The sequence below is a fragment of the Argentina silus genome (assembly GCF_951799395.1).
Source record: "Argentina silus genome assembly, chromosome: 1".
In the NCBI taxonomy this organism is placed as follows: Eukaryota; Metazoa; Chordata; class Actinopteri; order Argentiniformes; family Argentinidae; genus Argentina; species Argentina silus.
In genome coordinates this window covers 22,883,921-22,904,193 of record NC_139655.1, presented here as the reverse complement: position 1 = coordinate 22,904,193, position 20,273 = coordinate 22,883,921, and the positions used below count along the sequence as shown (strand labels likewise).

The following is a 20,273-nucleotide window of genomic DNA, read 5'->3' as shown; positions in this document are numbered from 1 at the left end:
CATATGTTGAGTGATTTATCAGGGTGTGGTTGGATGGGTGTAAGAGTTGGGTTCCAGGTATCCTTCAGTGATGAGTGTGTGTGTACTCAAACATCTTTGGTTGACAGTCAACCATGCATTCACACAAGTTCAATGACACGGTTAAGTATTGAGGTAAGGACTAGTGAGCGCCTAAAGTGTATGCAGAGGAATACGTCTAAATGTAACCGTGTTTGTCAGCTGAGAGTCATGTGCTATAGATATGGTACATTGTTGGTGCTCGTAGAACCATACGCTCTGTCTGGGCCAGGTGCTGCCATGTACGGTGAACAGAACCTGAAAGAAGACGGTGCTGCAACATCCCGCTATACCACTACAGCAGCACAACCAACCCCATTCACTCCAGGGCCACACAGCCTGAACAGGGGGGTGAAGAGAAGGAGAAGAGAGAGAGAAGAAGGGGAGAGGAGGACAAGCCATAGCGTGGTAAAACCTGTGGATGGGGTAGGACGACATTTGAAGGGTAAAAATTGTTCTAATCATCATCATCCTCCTCCTCCTCCTCCCCTGACCCCTACATCAGAATACTGATTATAATTCCTAAACACTTTTATGCTATTCTTATGATCATAAATATTATTATTTGAATCTGAAACCAACTGTCTATGAAACAAAGCTACTGTGTCTTCCCTTCCAGGTTCTACCACGCTGGCTGTCCCATGGTGAGTCGTGGAGAGCGTTCTCCTGGCGATTGGCTTGGATTAATCATGGATTTTTGGTGTTTTATTTTTTCAAAATGTTCCCCTCAGAGCGAGTGGGTGATGAGTGAGTGAGTGAGGGCGGGAAGGAGAGAGGGAGTGGATGGGAAAGAGAGTAGGTACAGACCTCTTCCTCCTCAATTCGAGCAGGCTCAATCAGCAGATTATTGACTTGATCAAATGACACCCCCTGTTAGGACAGGAACCAGCGAGAGGCATGCGGATTAGTGAGGCCAAAATAAAAATACGCACACACGCATACTCCGACCAAACCAAAGGATAAATCAACATAACAAAACAAAAAAGCACACACATACCACACACACACACACACACACACACTTCAAATAACAGCAACACAACACATGACTTGCATTCAACCACTGGCATACCAAATATCCACTGTATAGAGATTGATCTACATCAGTGTTTCAGGGTGTGTATGGACTGGGGACCCCATTGTGTAGGGCAAGATTGAACAACACCACCAATCACACACTCACTCCCCCAGCCACCAGAAGCAGATGCAGGCAGGGGTGGAAACTCGAGACCCAGGATGAGATGAGGAGCTAGAGGCCGCATGAGGAGGGTAGATGGTATGCAGACAGAAGTGTAGGAGAGAAAGCAGTGAATCCCAAAGCACAGTCCCTTCCAGCTGAAAGACACCACAGAACACCCTTCCCTAGAAGATTAGGGCTACAGAGAATACTGTAAAAAATTTGCAAATCATGTTGGTAAAATCAGTTAAACCACTGAGGGAAAAACACATCTTTTGAAGTACTGTACTGTACATCCAAAAGCCTCAAAGTAGCATTATACACTGTAGGCCTTGACAGTGTGTTATAGATCTAGAATACCAGACTCAAAATCCCAAATCTCAGCTCTAATTTAGCTATAAGGGTAAACATGTGAGGGGCAAGAGGGGTTGGCAATTCTTGTGTTCCGTTCTGAATAAAATCTAATCAGATCTAATCAGAACAGTGAGAGCATTAGTGAAGTATGATACTGTATGTGACAGTGTTCTGTAGATGGTAAACATTTGTTATTCTGGGTCTCAATATTTCCACCTCGGCCAACAAATTCTGGATGGTTTGAACACACACACACACACACTCACACTCACACTCACACTCACACTCACACTCACACTCACACTCTCTGCATATTAGGTAGCAGTCCTGGTGGGTCCCTGATCCCCCCTCTACGTCACAACCAGCTGAGGATTCAGGCTATATTACAGCCAGTCCATCTCTATTATATCTCATTTTCACATCATCTCTTCTTTCATGTCCCTAGAACAGGGATCGTCAGGGGACTGAACAGAACATCACTGAGATGGGATCAGGGAACCAATGGCAAGCTTTAAATCACAATGTTCTATAACAATTCACCAGTTAGCTTGAAAAAGAATTAAGATTCCAAACCTACATGATTTCCATTAGGTTAATGAATGATCAATTTGAATAACATGATTTTCTTAAAGCATTTTAGGAGCCATATTCACATTCACACACATACAGGAAGGCAGGTAAGGGAAAAGTCATTAACCAATTAAAACAGGAGACAGCAAATGATATGGTGAGAAGCACAGCGCTGAGGTGGGCAGAGGGGCGGGGCTACAACTTCAGGGCAGGGCTGGGGGGGGGGGGGGGGGGGTCTGGCATTGGGAAAAAAAATCAGGGGGCATGGCCTCGTCATTTGACATCAGACAGGTTTTATCATTGGTGTTGAAAGCTGGTCCTTGAGAGCCGCAGGCCATCTTGATGCTACTGTGCATTTAGTACCAGAGTTATGCAAGGTGTGTGTGTGTTCATGTAAACATATAGACATTGATATCTGTGATGTAGGATGGGGAGAGGAGAGGCAGTGATGTTAATTCTGTTGAATCTTGTTGTAATTCACAGGTAGTAAAGCAGTGAGAAATGGTGTTGGCTCTGTAGTGCTGATGAATGTGTGCAGGAGCCCATAACAGCCACAGGAGGGCGCTACATTCGAGGAGACTGTGTAGTAGGGTAAGACTATGGGTACGTGTGTCCGTTGAAAGCGTTTGAAGAACTGACCTCTGATTCAGATTGTGTCGGTGTTGTACGGAAGATTCTCCATAAACTATCAGTCAATTTGACAAAGGTGTCCAACTCTTGCAAACATTCATCCCTTGGTGTGTTAAGGTGTGTCACCAGAGTCCGGTTAGTTGTATTGTGTGCTTATGATGTGGGGGTTACCACTTTTAGTGTCAGACAGAAACCTGCTCATGTAGGACAGAGAGGGGAACATGAAGCACTTGTCATCACGAGGGCAACCGTTAGACAACTCCCAGCAAACATTCCTGTCAACTATGTTTTCTGTCAAACAGGGTCATGTTATCCTTTGCACAGCAACACTGCATGCAGAGACATATCCTTCACACTCCAGTGACAGCAGACCAGACTGAATGCAAGTTGCAGGGTGATAGATAGAGAGGCTTCTATGCATCTGTGTTTGTTTGCATAGAGGCTGGGAGCCAGCCAGGGTCAATAGGAATGCTCTTATATACACGTCAGCATGAAGACAGAAGGTGTGCAAGAGCTTTTATCAAACTGTCAATCAAAAACACTACAGAAAAAAGTTGCACTGACCAAAAGTGCCATTGGTAGAATAAAGAATGCAGTACTAAAGGTGTGTGTGTGTGTGTGTGTGTGTGTGTGTGTGTGTTTAAGATCCCTTTTATTGTTCATTACAATGTTACATACAGTAATGTATGTGTGTGCAAATCTCTCTAAGAGAGTCTACTGTATAAAACTATCTACGCATTAGTGTGTGCTCCCTACCCCCGCCACCCACCCACCCTCCCTCCCTCCCACCCACCCCGGCATCTTTACCTTGACCTGGGAGGAGTTGACCTGCAGGAGCCGGCTGTCCTCCAGATCTGGCTCCTCTACCCTGTTCTGGCGCTGTTGCTGGGGGGTGACAAAGTTACTCTCCACCTCTTCTTCTTCCTCCTCCTCCTCCTCCTCCTCCTCTACCTCAGGGGCCTGTGGTGAGGGGGGGTGGTTGTGTCCGGAGCTGTAGCCTTGCAGCAGGGCGGCCACAGCCTCAGGCTTGGGCAGCTTGGTGATCTTGAAGTGCTTCTTGTAGTGGGGTGTATCCTTTCTGATCAGGCGCTGCTTCTCCGTGGGGTGGAAGGCGGGCCGCTGCTGCTGCTCCTCGTCATCGCTGCGCTCGCCGTCTTCGCCACCCTCCTCGCCGTCCTCGTATTCGTCGGCGCCCTGAAAGATGGGCTCCTCCGCAAAGTGCACTGTGGGCTGGCGGGGAAGAGGGGAGATTGATAGAAAAAAAAAAGACGAAAAGAGAACAGAAAAATAGACGGATCACATTCTACTCGATGGCATGATGACATATGATTGTCATGCATTGTTTTGATACATAGTGGGAGAAGCCATTATAACAACAGAAGCAGTTGTTGTTATCTGTGAGACTAACCTCTATGTACTCCACCTCCATCTCGTCTAGCTCCTCCTCTTCCTGCTCACGGCCGTGCCCGTCCACTAGCCCCACCAGTGTCACCCCCGTCATCAGGCCCCGCCTCTCTTCGTGGGAGTTGGCCGAGGCTGTGCTGTTGGAGGCCTGGGAGTCGTGGCTCTGATTGGACAGGTTACTCAGCCGCTTCTGCTGCAATCACCAATCAAATGACAGCATCCATTTGTTAGCTTCCTATAGCCCTGCCTGGTTAATGACTAACATCATGCAGATTCTGTGAGCAATCTTATACCCTGCATGTAAATGTAAAATGTGTGTATGTTGTCGTCTGGTGGTTCTGAACAGTACTGTAGTACGGTGTGGTGGTACATGGTATGTGTGGCCCAGTATGGACAATAGGACTGATCAGGGTATTATAACATGTAGGTGGTACTGTGTATTGGCCCATCTCTACTGTACCTCTGCGTCTGGTGACTCCATGTCTCCGTCTGGCCTGGATGTGTAGGCCTCGTTCCTCCTCTCCTCTATCACCTTCTTCATCACCTTCAGCTCGCTGGGGTGGGGTGTGGCTCTGCGCTGCAGGCCCTGGAGGGGGGAGGGGGGAGGGGAGAGAACAGAACAACAGTTCACAGACTGACAATAAATGACTGAGTCAGACACAGAAAAGACCTTGGGCAAACAGTAAATTAGGTACAAGGGGAAAAAAGGCAAAAAGAGAGTTAAATCATAAACTGGTCTCCTTTGTAGTGACTATGGTGAGTTGATACACTATCCATGTTCCCTTCACACATTGACTTAGTCCCAATACTCTTACATGACCTCCGTTCCTTAGCCCCTTTCCTGCATTACCACCGACAGGTGAACATACTGGGAAAACGGCTTCTACTGTGGATATTGCTTTGACCCATCATGTCCTGTTACATCAGTAGCCATGTAGGAAGAGAGACAAGTAAAGAAGGCTAGTTGAGACCATGGTGTGATTCCACAGACTGTCCAGGTTCTTTACCCTACGCTCTGCGGCTGCCTCATCGTCATCCTCCTCCTCAGCCTTGGTCTCCTCCTGGAACTGGATGACTGACACCCGGTTCAGGTTGCTGTCTGTCCAGCTGTCATCCACACTGTTCTGCAGCAGGTTCTCTGTGGAGAGGTGAGAGGAGAGTGACTTGGTGTCCACACAGGCTGCATATGCAACAGACGGAGGACATTGTGGTAAAAAGCTTCATTGGATAGACATGGTCATACAGTATATATGGGGTGTGGCACTCAGAGGAGCAAGTAAGAAGTAGTGGAAGGAGAGGATAGAGGGAGAGAGAAGAGGGTAAAGAGGGAGGAAGAAAAAGGGTTGAATTACTGTTTAAGGGAAGTAGGATGGGACAGAGTGAGAGGGAGAGGGCAGGATGATGATGACATGGTAATGTAAATATGCTAATGTAAATATGCTAATGAAAATTATAATGCTGGATAATGAAGATGATGGTGTGGGATAGATGCAACTCACCCAGGCTGGGGGAGGGCTGCTGGGGCAGCAGGTAGCAAGTGAGCACCTTCTCCCCGGTGCGCTCGTCATCCTCCGTCTGGAACTTAAGCATGGGCTGGGACTGGTTCTCTGCCAGCCACATGGCCTTCAGGTTGAGGTTGGCCAGGGCAAACGGCAGGTTCTGTAACCTGGGGGATGGGGGGGGGGAGAGATGAGAGAGAGAGAGAAGACAGACAGCAGAGAGGGTGAGAATAAAGCCTCCCTGTCAAAATGAGGAGAAAATCCAAGATTCATACCTTCTGCAAAACTACAACGCGTTTTGAGGAGATAGGATTTGAGCTAGTGACATGGAGATACAGCCTCTGACAAGAAATGTGGACTGGACCTGTGTCAGTACCACAGCTCTAACTGGAGGGATTTGAAGATTCATGGACCATCATTTGCAACCATTTGGAGGGTGGTGGTGGGCTTTACCTGTTCCCTGCCACATCCAGCACATGGAGCTCTGTGGCATCGGCGAGCTCTGCGGGAAGTTTGCTCACACGGTTGTCCCGCAGCGACAGCACGTTGAGGCTGGCACAGCCGCCCAGTTCGTTGGGCACACTGCCCAGGCGATTGCGGTCCACATTAAGGTTGGTCAGCTTCTTCAGCTTGCCCAGGGAGCGAGGCAGTGTCTTAGGGGAGAGAGAGGGGAATCAAATCAGAAATTAAATGGAAAGTGTATCTGATGGACATAAACAGCCGCTTAAACAGTCTTGTTCCAACCAAGGCACATGCATAATACAGAATCGGAGGGTTGGGGTAAGTGAGGTCACTTCTAAATGTTGGTCCCTCCTAAAGACCTCTTCACCCACACTAGCCCCCTGTACAAGTGTCTCTCCTGTTAATACGTTTTTTTTATTTTTTTTAAAGAAGTAATTTTTCCTTCTTCTTGCATTGTGACTGCCTATGGCCGCTGGTCCGAGCATTGATTACTTGATCTTATGATGACTGATGGATAGATGATTCACTTACTTGAACAAATGTATTTGTTGTAAGTCGCTTTGCATAAAGGCGTCTCCTAAATGCCATAAATGTAAATGTCAAAGTAGTGGTTTCTGTACCTGAATGAGGTTCTCTGTAAGAACCAGTTCTGTCAGGTTCTCACACTCCCCAATGGAGTCGCTCAGGTGGATCAGCCGGTTTTGGTCCACTTTCAGGATGGACAGCTGTTTCAAATATCCTGGAGACACAAACAATGTCACTGAGCATGCATACTGACTGACAAAGCTCACAAACTAAAAACCTATGACTGAAGTTGCTCCTGCAAAGTTACTAGCATCACTTGCCCAGTAGAGGCCAGTGGTGTTCTTCATAAGCGTAGCCATATATCTTCTACTACTGACAAGAAATATAACTGCCTTTGGGTCTACTTAATCAACAGCAAAGACATGACACTTTGACAAAGTACCAAAGAAGGCCAGTTTAATGTGACAATGAAACAGGAATGCCTTTCAATTCAGCTGAATGAAGCAGCATACAATAGTGGGACAGTGGGGGCCATCAGCCCCCTTTTCTCTCCCTTCCTCACCTATGCTGTCTGGGATGATCTCCAGCAGGTTCTGTGTGAGCAGCAGGTCTGTGAGAGCCAGCAGGCCGCTCAGCTCAGAGGGCAGCTCCTCCAGACGGTTCTCCGAGACGTCAAGACACACCAGCCTCCGCAGGTTCCCCAGCTCCTACACACACAGGGGAGGAGGAGAACACACAGGGTTCAGTGGTGGAGTCCTAGTGGCGTTAGTGTGATGGGTTTCATATGGATGATCATATGTTCTGGGGAGCAAGCGAATAACCTGGGCACAGATATCATATCAAGCTGTACTCACTGGTGGTAATACAGACAGCTGATTGCGGTCCAACCACAGCTCCCGTAGGTTGGGGAGAGCACCAAGTGTGTCCGGCTGTAGGAGAAAGAAGGAGGGGGGACAGATAGAGGGAGAGGGGGGGAGAAGTAAAGAAGGAGGGTGAGCGCGAGAGAGAGAGAGAGAGAGAGATAGAGGGAGGAAAAGTAAACAGCATGCTTGTTATCTTTTCTCTGCTTGGTGACACAGCAGCCGGGGTGATCAGGTGTTCTGAGCCCTGCATGCCACAGTGAGGGGGAACAAACATGGCACCATGCACCACACTTACATATGCACCATTTGGGAAGGGGGGGAGGGGGGGGGGGGGTACAGCATAAACACACAAACCCAAATCACACGCTCCAAATAACACCCTGACTCTGGGGTCCATAAATATGCGGATGGGGATGAGACTCACCTGATAACAACAACAACAAGACTATCATATACACTGGACCAGTTATTTTGGCTCTGTCTACAGACCACTGAACAGAGCCTGTTTCTATGTGGGAGATGCTTGCCCTGGCCCCTGATCCAGAAAAACCTTGGGAATAATCCCGGTATACAAGACCATAAAATGATCCCAAACTGCAGAGTAATAAATTACATTTAAATGATAAATTGCATTAATGACATGCTGGTCAGAGGGTATGACAGACAGGCAGGCAGTGTTTCAGAATGATGTCATTTGTTTGCTCAGCCTCCGCCCTTGTCAGGTCAACAGGCATTGTTTACCCTGTCCCATTGAGACAGCCAGCCAGGCAGCCAGGCGTTCCCATGCTCAATCAAACTAAACTCAAGGGTACTACACATACAGGGCCTGAGGTCCAACGGACCAGTTCTGTGGCCCTTTGTGTTTGTACGGTAAATGTGTGGGTGAGATGGGTTTGTGGTAGAAATAGACAGGTGTTGGTGTTTGTGTGCTGTGTATTGTGTGTGTGTGTGTACACACGCAGGGTGTATGCTATTGTGTGGTATGTCTTTTGGTATGTCCTGTGGCTTATGTGTGAGCAGTATGAATGTAAAATACACTCACCAAACACTTTATTAGGAACACCTGTACACCTTCTCATGGTGGAGGAATGGCGTAGGAAGTGTTTTCTTGACACACTTTGGGCCCGTTAATACCAATCAATCATCGCTTGAATGCCACAGCCTATTTGAGTATTCTTGCTGGTGAGTGTATGTCTTTTTGTGGTATAGCATAAACAAGGGTGTGTCTGTGTATGTGACAAGAGTGTCTACAACATTTGTGATTCTGCATGACAATACACAGTTCAAGGGAAGTAAATGCATAGAGCTGGTTATACTAACCAACACTTCCAGTTCATTGCTGCCTAGGTCCAGTTGTTCCAGTTTAACCAGGAAAGACAGTGACCTGAATAAGAGAGAGACACACTCAAACACAGAAATACCCTCCCAGCCAATGACACCACTGACAGACAAAACACACACTTCACATTCATACAATATATGCTTAATGTAAATCATTTGAAGATGACATCAGCGCTGTGACAGTCTGGACTAAATATTTAACACCAACAGTCAAGCAGAGACTCTGCTTCACACATTACGGTCTGTCCTCTGAGCGACCATTACATTCATAGATGAGTTTGTAGCTCATGCTATTTGCTGACGAACAGACTTGCTAGTGAGGATTCTGTCACGCTTCAAATCATGAGGGCCAGGGGGCAAAAACTGCGTGTCTGGGCCCAGGGGAGAGGGCACTTACGTGGGCAAGGATTTGAGCAGGTTCTCCCGGAGCTCCAACGTCACCAGGTTGGCCAGGCTGTGGAAGAGGAGGATGAGAAGGAGGAGAGGGGTTAGTCAATCAGATGGAGGGTCTGTCTGTCCGTCTGGGTTAACTTGGCATGGCGAGGGGCTCCTCCATCTGCCCACTCATGGCCGTGGCCAAGAACCCAGGGACCGGCTGTCTAGGACCACACTGTCATGTAATTACTATAGCCATGAATTTAACTGTTGACAGGAAGTGGGAAACCCATGTTTAGGTATAGACAAGAATTAATGCTAGGTACTGTGTGTCTGCATGTAGTGTGTGGGTGTGTGTGTGTTTCCTCGAGTGTGTATACTTACTTCCCGATGTCATTGGGCAACGTCTGCAGTGAGACTTCGTTGAGTGCCAGGTGGGCGAGTCCTCTCAGCTGGGTGAAACCATCAGGCAACCTGGGGTGGGGGGGTGGGGACAGATGAAGAGAGAGAGAGAACAGATGAGAGAGAGAAAGAACGAGTGAAAGTGAGGGGTGTGTGTGACATAAAATGCACATATATAGTAGATATATATCACTTTAAGAGGCCCCCCTCATACAAAGCATAAACGCCTCCACACGGAAAAGCTACCTCCACTTCCTATACACTAGTCCTACTACAGACGACATCTGTGAAAGCACTCAACATCAGCACTCCTGCCAACAGTTTCTTTGCTATTTCTATAGGAGGAAGCTGAAGGAGGGAAACTAAGAGCTACCCTGCCAGCAGAGCATGACACTTCACTTAAACACAGTCTTGGTCACAGAACAGCATTATATAGCCTCACAAAGGCTTGTAAGATCTAGGCATTTGTCATGTACAGTATATAATCTGATCTGACTAAGAGCCTGTTTTGACACATCTGAGCTAGAAATTAGTATTTATATGTCTAAACATGTCTTTTAAATAAAATAACCCCCCCCATGTCTTCAATGATAATGGTATGTTCCAATATTCCCTCAAGAGCGACAGTGAGGTGAGAGACGGACCAATGCACTAACCTGGAGATGGGGTTTCCACTGAAGTCTGCAATCTCCAACGCCTTGCAGAACTTAATGCTCTCGGGGATCTCAGGAATGTCTGCAGAGAAGGAGGGGAGACAAGTCAGCACAATCTACATAGACGGGATCACATTTTACACAGCACACCATTTCAGGTTCCCTCATAATCACTACCAGATGGCCTGGCGAAGTGAAGGAGAGGAGAGGAGAGGAGAGGAGAGGAGAGGAGAGGAGAGGAGAGGGGGGACAAAGAAGAGAAGAGAGATGGGGCAGAAAAGAGAAAGAAGACGAGGAGAAGGAATATACCTTCACCTGCTCTCATCTTATCTACCATGGCATGTCTCTCATATGTGTGATACAAGACTCAACGAACTGGCATTGTCTACCATGTCACTATCAATTCCTCAGATACCATTTCAAAGCTTCACACACACAGATTCACATTGTATCCACCTGTATTTCAACTTCAGATAAAGCAACATTTTTCTGAACATTTTTTTCAAGCGGCCCATACAGAGAATACTGCTAGGTTTCAGAGGCTTGTGTTAGACATGGAGATTGGCTTGTCCATTACTCTTCTGTGTGAGAGAACAAACCAAGCCTATAGATGGAGTAGGTCATAAGGCCACATCTCACAGGTCCTCTGGCTGCAGCATCTCATAATACTACACAGCAGGACAGATGCGTCTCATAACTATAAGGCCTTTCCTGTCCCTTCTGTATATATGATAGCCATACCAAGGACATGGGGAGGGCAACGCCTATTTCCATCGCATGCTGCGTTGCTGAGTTGCAGAATGCAATACAGCTGAGACTAAATAAAGCAGGTTACATTTGAGATCTGGTTGACGTATGCGATCGCGAGCAGGAATCGAGTATTGATTTCTGTGTTTGTGAAGGGGTTGGGGAGAGATATCACTTTCCTGGCTTGCCTTTGACTGTGTTAAATAGATGGAGTTGGCAAGGACGAGTTGAATCTGTTGTTGAAAGCTGTTGGTAGTTGGTACTGCCTGCACAGTATCTGCTATTGGTGTATTAACTGCTTGTATTTGGCACAAAAGGCTCTCTGCGATCTCTCTGCAGAGTGGAGGTTTTTGCCTAAAGTCTTTCTTCCTTGTCTGGATGCTAAATGTGCTTTTGAGGCACGCTTGCCAAGACAGCATGTTATTTATTACATGCCGTTAAAATAAGTGTGTGTTAATCGTCTCACTAGGAGGCATGTCTGCTGTATGTAGGTACAGTGATTGACCCCAGCAAAGGGGCTACAGATCTACACACCGTGTGTGTGTGTGTGTGTGTGTGTGTGTGTGTGTACCGTTTCTGGAGATGTCCAACTCCACCAGCTGCATGAAGTTGGCCACCTCAGGAGGGAGTCTCTGGATGGCATTGTCGCTCAGGCCAAGCTTCCGTAGGTTGAGAAGTCTGAAGAAAGGCTGTAGAGACACAGACATGGAGGGACAGTGTTAAGACTGCATGCACACACAGGACACCTACACACACACACAGCATCAGATCTGTACCATACACAAAAGTGTCCGCGCACACACATGGTGTGTTATTTACCGGAGTGCCGCCTGTTTACCAGAGTGCATCTTTCAAACGGTTTAGAAAAAAATAGAAAGAAAACAGTTTGTCCAACTTTAGAGCTAGATGTCAAGCTGCTGTCTCTGACCATGTGAGCACCAGCAACATCCTCCACACTACATGTCTCATAGCCTACATTCACCAGGATGCATCTTCCAAAAGGTTTTGAAACCACTCCATCAACAAAATCCCAGAACCCCTCCCCCCCGTTCACCATGGCAACCACAGCCAAATAGCGTGGCTCGCGATAGGGAGCGCTGGCAGTGGCCACGGCCGCGCCAAGTATTCTCACAAGAGACTGTTTGTTGGATCTTGGAAGGGCCTGCATTCAGAACATTCCTCTAGGCAGCACCGGTGCGTCCTGTCCTCCGCTGTTCACAGGCTGGCTGGCAGGGCCAGGGAGGACAGGGCCCAGAACTACGCAGCCATTAACCACTCAATCATCCCCTGGAGCCACAGAGGGGGCAGTGTATGCCTGTTCATCAGAATCAGATTGGAAGACATGATGGTGATCAGGGAGGAGAATGTCCAAGAGGATAATAAGGGTGATCTGGACTGTTCTGCCTGGAATGCATGATTCAGAGTGTGTTCTCATATGCAGACAGAGTGGCCAGCAGACAGACAAGCAGACAGGCAGGCAGGCAGACAGACAGGAGCGCGCACGCACTCACAAACGCCTTTAGAGAAGACATCAAGTCTGAACCCCAAATCAACTTAAATTTGTTGGTTGGCCAGGCCAAGACTGAAGGCAGCTCATTGTCACGAAATCCACAGGGTGACATGATTAACTCCCAAATCCTGGAAATAGCAAACTAGTTCCTACCAATCAAGACACACTTTCGCAATATAATACTCTGTGTCTAATGTCTGTGTCTGTCTCTCTCCCTCTCTCAGTTTAGGGAGTTGCATAAATGTTGGGACAAAAGCGAGGCCTTCTTTTGTGTTCGTGTCTGCAATGGAATATACACACTAGTATGACATGCTAGGAGACAGCTCTACAATTACACTGCCAGAGGGAAGAATGCTGCTCCAGCTCTGCCCCTCGGTGACAGACATTTCCTGTTCTTAGTCGGTGTGTATTGTGTTTGGCTGGGACTGGGTGGTGGTTTAGCTAGCTGTAGTCTTTCCCCTGTTGATTGTGTATGTTGGTAGTGTGGCAAGGGCCAGGTCTGGCAGCTGGTAGAGAGGGGGAAGGAGGGAGGTGACTCCGGCAGGTGACCGGTTTCAGGTGACAGCAAGAGGGAATAGGACCCGGCGGAGCATGTGACCTGGTCAGCCCCAGATGGGAGATGGACTCAGAACAGTTCAGCCAAGAGTGCAGGTTCATGGGCACAGACACATTTGTTCAACCATTCCCATACCAACCACTTGAGAAACAGAAAACCAAAACATCAATAGACCGAGAATGAGAGACACTCCTCCATGCAGGACCTTACTAACATGGATTAATGAAGCCCATTACATTGCTACGTTCCACAACCCCCACTTCTACCTACTCCCTCCCTCCCTCCCTCCCTCCGTGAGGGTCTCGAAAGCCCAGTCAGTGAGGGGAGGCTGGACTGAAATGCAATCAGTCCAGTGAACGGGTGATTATACACACACTCACAAAGACAACCATTCACCCTGCAGCAGCAGTGTGGCTGCAGCCATAGAGACATACAATCTCCTCTCTGATGCTTCTCTGTTAACCAAGCTTGGTACAGTAACGCTACACACCCCAACTGTCCAACTCACTGCTTTCAATTGAGGCTCTCCTCCTTCATGCTGGAACAGCAAGACAATGGGGAGCAGATTGTTCTGACAACACCATCAAGTGGACGATAACACAATGTGCAGTAGGTTTTACTGTACCCCTAGATAGACAGACACAGTCCCCCTCCCTCTCTCCAGACTCTCTGCTCTGTCACTCACAGGAGACCCCTGTTGGCGAGTACAGAGGGAAACCAAACAACCATAGTGTGTGTGTGTGTGTGTGCGTGTGACAACGTCGTTAGAAGGGTAAGCCAACATGTCGGTGAGAACCAGGGAGCTACATTTCCTTTACAACATGGCGATTGGGGGCCATTTTCTTACAGAGCCCTTGTAAGCAATGTTTGCTTATGTAAGGGGGGGGAGGGGGTTGGGAGACAGGATGGAGAACTAGAGAGGTTGGAAATGGGAGTGGGGGGTGAATGGTTACTGAGGCAGCAGAGGGCAGTATGACTCTCACATGACCCCCACAGACCGTTCTAAAACTAAAATCTAGGCCACGGTCCTCAAGCCTTCCACCTTGCCTGAAGAGGCGGAGGGTGGATCACCCACTCTGCAGAAGTGGATGTGTCAGTGTCTGATGATGTCAGTCCATGACTCCATTAAAAGAGTAGGGGCTACTCATGCTGCTGATATAGTGGACAATGTCGCTCTATGGAACAATGGCAGGCAATGTGAAGGGCATACTGTAGCGAGTGTGTAATAAACAGAGAGAGATGAATCCCTGCTGGTGTGAAATGGGCTCTGTGGTGAGGGGAATCATTTAGTTACAATGAGTGAGACCTGTGGCCACCCATGAGAGGCCTGTGACAGAGGCTGGAGTGTGTGTGTGTGTGTGTGTGTGTGTGTGTGTGTGTGTGTGTCTAAGAGGCTACGCGAGAGACATGCTGCGCTACAGTGAGTGTGTGAGGAGTGACATGTGAACGCCGTGCTCTGGGAGAAAGCCTTATCTGCTGCTCACTCAAAAACACAGCTGCACTCCGTCCCGCTCGGCTTACACCTCTTTCAGGCAGGGGCGGAGTGTGTGTGTGTGTGTGTGTGTGTGTGTGTGTGTGTGTGTGTTCTCAAAGACACTGCTGTGCTATTCCAAGAGAACAGTCATGGAACACAGCAGAGTGCATGCCTAAGCCATTATGATGAAGTTATCATGCATGCATGTGCGGGTGTTTAGCAGTGGTTTTACCACTAATTTTCAGAGCTAAGAGTGATTCATGTAAACTCAAGCACAGAACACTGCTACTGAAGGTGAGGAACTCAGTGGGGAGTCCGTTTAACGTGCATATGTGTGTGTTTATGTGAGCGAGCACAGGTTCATGTTTGTTTAAGTGTGTTTATGTGTGTGTTTATGTGTGCTAGGACAGCACTGTAAACCCAGCGAGAGGTGTGTGTGTTTCCATCCACAAATCAGCGGTGACGATGACAAGCCATAAGCCATTCAGCATAGTTAGTATTAGATGCCCAGATGTCGCCTTGTAAACTAATCCTAACCAAGAGTCATAGGGAAAAGATGGACAGAACGTGAGAGAAAGTGTGTGTTAAGTAAAGGTGGCCACTAGGCCAAAGCCCAATGGACACAGACAGAGGCTTCAGTGTTGCAGTCAAGTGACTCCATTTAGCTTAGGGCAGCTCTCCAATCAAACCATTACAGAGCTCTGGTGGGGGCACACCTCACATACTACACATTACACACACACACACCACACATACTACACATTACACACACACCACCTCACACACCCGAAATGCTAACATGCAAGATTGCCAATGAAAAATCCTGGATTGACGAGCCTGCATTGCACTACCCAGATATCTCTCCCTAAGGATCAACCACAGCAGAACGAGGAATTTACAAAAATCCTAAGAATAGCTCACAGTTAAGTCTACACAAGGCAATCAACCTATTAACACTGAGTGCTTATCAAGCAGTCTAGTGAGAGTCTACAGAGAGAAAATGCTTTCAAGTCTCTTCAACAGGGCTTGAGCTCGCCTTTCTGGCCTGAATTAACAAACTGCTGAAACATTAGATCAATGGAATGACTGCACACAGCTTTCTAAGTTGGCTACAGGGAGGAAGTAGAATTACATAGCATTAAATCTCATCCCTCCCCCCTTTTTCTCTCTGGGTTTCTCGCCCTCTTCCTTTTCATCTGGGAGTGGATGGAATCCACACTGGTATGCTCCATTCACGCTCTTCCCATCCAACTAATCCACTGCCAACACTATCCCACCAGTCTGCTGGTCTCACACACACACACACACACACACAGCTGGGGTGAGGGTGGGGGCACAACCGGAGGGTGGGGAAGAGAGGGGCGGAGGAATGGGGAACAAATGCTTTTGTGATGGCCTCCTCTTTCAGGGAGAGAAAAGCTGGGAGGATTTGGTTCAGTGAGTAACTTGGCCAGTCTCTTGTGAATAGGAGGCCTCATGACCACAACACTCACATTTATATAGATAGCTACAGTCTGTGTTGTGGTGTAAACTCAGAGCTGGATTTCAGTAGGCCTTCTATTACCAGTGCAGTGTGGTATAGACTGGGCAGCCATAGATGCAGGGGCCATGGGAGAGAAAGGGGCCATCTACAGGGAAACTTAACAGGTGGCAGAGACATAGCATGAGTCCGACATCTTCTGTCTATTTAGCCCAGTATCTCAAATGTCATATGTAAAGTTAGGTTTAAGCACACGTATGGGATATTTCAACAGTAGAAGAGAAGAAGTGTTACAGCTCCTGTCTGGTGCGTGATCACAGAGTGACATGGGTTAAATAGTTTCGCTGTTGTCCTGTTAAAGTGGGGGCTCGTGCCCCCCCCCCCCACCCCCCTCCTCTCGCTCCACAGGGACTGAAACCAAAAGCCCAGTTCTACACATGAATGAAGCCCCCTCCAACCCCTCTATACCTCCTCCTCCCTCCCTGGCTCCTCCACTTCTCTCCAGCCCTTTCCCTCCATTTTCCTTGGCAAAGGGACAAAGGCAGAGTAGCCAGCCCCATACAGGGCTGTCAGTCACAGGGGCGGCCCATGGTCACACACGGCCCCCTCCTACGGGCTGAACCGGGGGATTCCTCCATTGTCCAAGGGGGCACAGAGAAAAGAGACGGGAAGAATGGGCTGGAAATGGAGGGATGAGGGGGATGAAGACTTGAAAGAGAGGGGGGAGAACAAAAGGCAGGAATGACTAAGAGTAGAGGGATAGAGAAGAGAGAGAATAGGAGTGGGAGAAAGAAGATGAGTGAGAGGCCAGGAGAGCAGGGAGAAAGAAAGAAATGGTGGGATGGTGGATTATTAATGAAGACGGGATGGTAAACAATGGGTTTCGCACAGGGGAGCTGCTCTCTGGTCAGTCTGCCCAGCTAATGGGGTTGGACCCTTTAAGCCCTGCCTGACCACAACATACATAAAACCTGACGTCAACCAACTGATAATACATTTAAACTTTAAATGGTGATTTCAATACATTGCAGGCTAACACCAAGTAAAACAATCTAATGTTATTTTAGGTTATTCTAACTCAAAATAGTACTGTATTGCATGACTGTGCTCCATAAGGTATCCCCTCTTGGCCTGTACAGAGTGGTTCAGTCTGAACCTGAAGTCCTCCCCCTGTTTACAGTGTTGAGTGGTTCAGTCTGGAATTGGGGTGTAACGGTTCATGGGTTTTACCCGTCCCTTTCGGTACACAGTTCCACGGTTCGTGTGAAGTGAAACTCAGTATTGCATACATTGAGTGTGCCGTTGGACATCCATTCCAAAATTGCCAAATACTGTAGTAGGCTAACGGCAACGTACATGATCTCATGCAGTTTTTGGCACGAACAGCATGAAGCATGGGGTTGACGAGTAGTGTGATGGACAGTAGTGTGAGGACAGTAGTGTGATGGACAGTAGTGTGAGGACAGTAGTGATGGACAGTCGTGTGAGGACAGTAGTGATGGACAGTAGTGTGAGGACAGTAGTGTGATGGACAGTAGTGTGAGGACAGTAGTGTGAGGACAGTAGTGTGAGGACAGTAGTGTGATGACAGTAGTGTGAGGACAGTAGTGTGATGGACAGTAGTGTGAGGGACAGTAGTGATGGACAGTAGTGTGATGACAGTAGTGTGATGGACAGTAGTGTGAGGACAGTAGTGTGAGGACAGTAGTGATGGACAGTAGTGTGAGGACAGTAGTGTGATGACAGTAGTGTGAGGACAGTAGTGTGATGGACAGTAGTGTGATGGACAGTAGTGTGAGGACAGTAGTGTGAGGACAGTAGTGTGATGGACAGTAGTGTGATGGACAGTAGTGTGATGACAGTAGTGATGGACAGTAGTGTGATGACAGTAGTGTGAGGACAGTAGTGTGAGGACAGTAGTGATGGACAGTAGTGTGAGGACAGTAGTGTGATGGACAGTAGTGTGAGGACAGTAGTGTGAGGACAGTAGTGTGAGGACAGTAGTGTGATGGACAGTAGTGTGAGGACAGTAGTGTGATGGACAGTAGTGTGAGGACAGTAGTGTGATGACAGTAGTGTGAGGACAGTAGTGTGATGGACAGTAGTGTGATGGACAGTAGTGTGATGACAGTAGTGTGAGGACAGTAGTGATGGACAGTAGTGTGATGGACAGTAGTGTGATGACAGTAGTGTGAGGACAGTAGTGTGAGGACAGTAGTGTGAGGGACAGTAGTGATGGACAGTAGTGTGATGGACAGTAGTGTGAGGGACAGTAGTGATGGACAGTAGTGTGAGGACAGTAGTGTGAGGGACAGTAGTGATGGACAGTAGTGTGATGGACAGTAGTGTGAGGACAGTAGCGTGATCTCAAAATGACTTCAGTGTCCCAGTTCAACAGCAGGAGCCTATGTTGCATGTTTTGTTCATAGGAGTAAGTTATTCATTTGTAGCAGCTCTATCTAATCGTCTAAAAAAATAGAAGCACTTTCATTGCAATAATAGACATGTCTAATTCTCGTCTTTTAAAGTGAGTTTAAAAAACCCCTGAAGAAATTTAAATTGGAAATTGAGAAAAATAAAACGATAAAACAGATTTTATACAAGCCCCACAAAGGAGTGGGAAATAAAAGGTCCAGTGCTCCAAACACGAGCCCAGTATGAGAGTCACACAGCCCTGTATGAGAGTCACACAGCCCTGTATGAGAGTCACACAGCCCTGTATGAGAGTCACACAGCCCTGTATGAGAGTCACACAGCCCTGTATGAGAGTCACACGAGCCCTGTATGAGAGTCACACAGCCCTGTATGAGAGTCACACAGCCCTGTATGAGAGTCACACAGCCCTGTATGAGAGTCACACGAGCCCATACAACTGAGAGTGATTCGGTTTTTCCAAGATATGAAGCGAACTGTGGGCTTGGTGAACTATTTCTACTCTTCATACTCTGGTGAGTGACCTCTATTAACTAAATAAATGCCATTCTGCTTCCTCTAACCTCAACCAGCTTCCCCCACACTCTGTCATTGAGCACAGGTGTGTGTGTGTGTGTGTCCACAAACAAACCAGTCATGAACTGTTCTATTTACTGTACCTACACACAGTATGCCATGTGCATCTCATTTAAAAGAGCTTTCCTAATCACATTAACATCACACACCAAGTTAGCACGCAAACCTGAGGGTACACAAACATGGCAACCAAAGGCAATCAGGCAGATAAGTGTGTGTGTGTGTGTGTGTGTGTGGGTAGGTAGCACTAAGTGCAGCATACACAAGTAGTCCATATAACCCCTAAGCACGCGCGAGCTCACGCACATGGGTGTGGTTGATTGACTGGCTGCCTCCCCTCTACTTGCACCTGTCCCATCAGTCACTGTGATGTTGATGCTAAAGCAAACAGTGGTGATCTGACAGAGACACTGAAGGAGGACGACAACGGCACTTCAGACCTGCGGTGAGTTGTCTACCGCTTCTCTAGCAGCTGTGACAGACACAGCAGACCTATACAGCCTAACATATGACAAGTTGAAATCAGAGTAGACTGCTGGACTTGTGTAGTCCAAATAAAACTACAATAATGTGTTCTTAAATGTATTTACCTGAAGAAACTAATATTTAATGCTGATGTGTTTTGGAGCAAGCTCCTTTCGTCAGAGCACTCTATAGCACTAGGCCTTATACCTGAACTAGCCATGTTGGGCCCAGAAATACAGGATCTCCAGGCTGACATACTGAATACAGTCAGGAAAAGGTCACTTTCTCTGTTGTTCTGGTGCAGACAGAGCTGACAGACCTGACTGTTCACTGTGGTTCTAGGGAACCCTCCCACTGGGACTGCTGAACTGGTCTCTGTCTGTACTGGGTCATAGGGGGGGGCAGCAAGGGCAGCATCTCCTTGTCCCTGTCCTCTGGCAGGGGAAAACCATACTGCTTCTACCTCAAAGTGCCCACCAAAGTGCATGTACATAGAAAAAAACACATGGAATGTGTAAGAGCTATTCAGCCTCTTGGGAGTTAAAATAGAAGTTCAATACAAATGTGCCGCTTTACAAACAAGCCTTCTGCTAGGGTGTCAGCCAAAGCTCTGGGGTGCTGCTACATAAACTACACTCCCACACCAGCCTGGTGTCCTCAACGCTGACACTGCACTCCCTCTGTCTGTCTGTTCACTCTTCACCCCAGCCCTTCACTACC

The 20,273-nt window shown here is 47.7% G+C and overlaps 1 protein-coding gene across 7 annotated transcripts in view; it reads right to left on the bottom strand.

Annotated features, from left to right (window-relative positions):
* Positions 1 to 20,273, bottom strand: part of scrib (scribble planar cell polarity protein) — a 68,367-nt gene that overhangs the window by 28,047 nt on the left and 20,047 nt on the right. For 5 of the 7 annotated variants that reach the window (XM_083673847.1, XM_083673850.1, XM_083673852.1 and 2 more), the window contains exons 2-16: positions 11,631 to 11,748; positions 10,316 to 10,394; positions 9,642 to 9,731; positions 9,280 to 9,336; positions 8,862 to 8,925; positions 7,533 to 7,607; positions 7,241 to 7,385; positions 6,774 to 6,892; positions 6,145 to 6,344; positions 5,692 to 5,858; positions 5,200 to 5,330; positions 4,653 to 4,778; positions 4,197 to 4,385; positions 3,596 to 4,018; positions 865 to 927 (exon numbers count right to left, since the gene is read on the bottom strand). In XM_083673847.1, the coding sequence (XP_083529973.1) occupies positions 865 to 927; positions 3,596 to 4,018; positions 4,197 to 4,385; positions 4,653 to 4,778; positions 5,200 to 5,330; positions 5,692 to 5,858; positions 6,145 to 6,344; positions 6,774 to 6,892; positions 7,241 to 7,385; positions 7,533 to 7,607; positions 8,862 to 8,925; positions 9,280 to 9,336; positions 9,642 to 9,731; positions 10,316 to 10,394; positions 11,631 to 11,748 (2,046 nt within the window). The remainder of the gene's footprint in view (positions 1 to 864; positions 928 to 3,595; positions 4,019 to 4,196; positions 4,386 to 4,652; positions 4,779 to 5,199; positions 5,331 to 5,691; positions 5,859 to 6,144; positions 6,345 to 6,773; positions 6,893 to 7,240; positions 7,386 to 7,532; positions 7,608 to 8,861; positions 8,926 to 9,279; positions 9,337 to 9,641; positions 9,732 to 10,315; positions 10,395 to 11,630; positions 11,749 to 20,273) is intronic. The other 2 variants (XM_083673848.1, XM_083673849.1) reach the window with 2 other exon arrangements.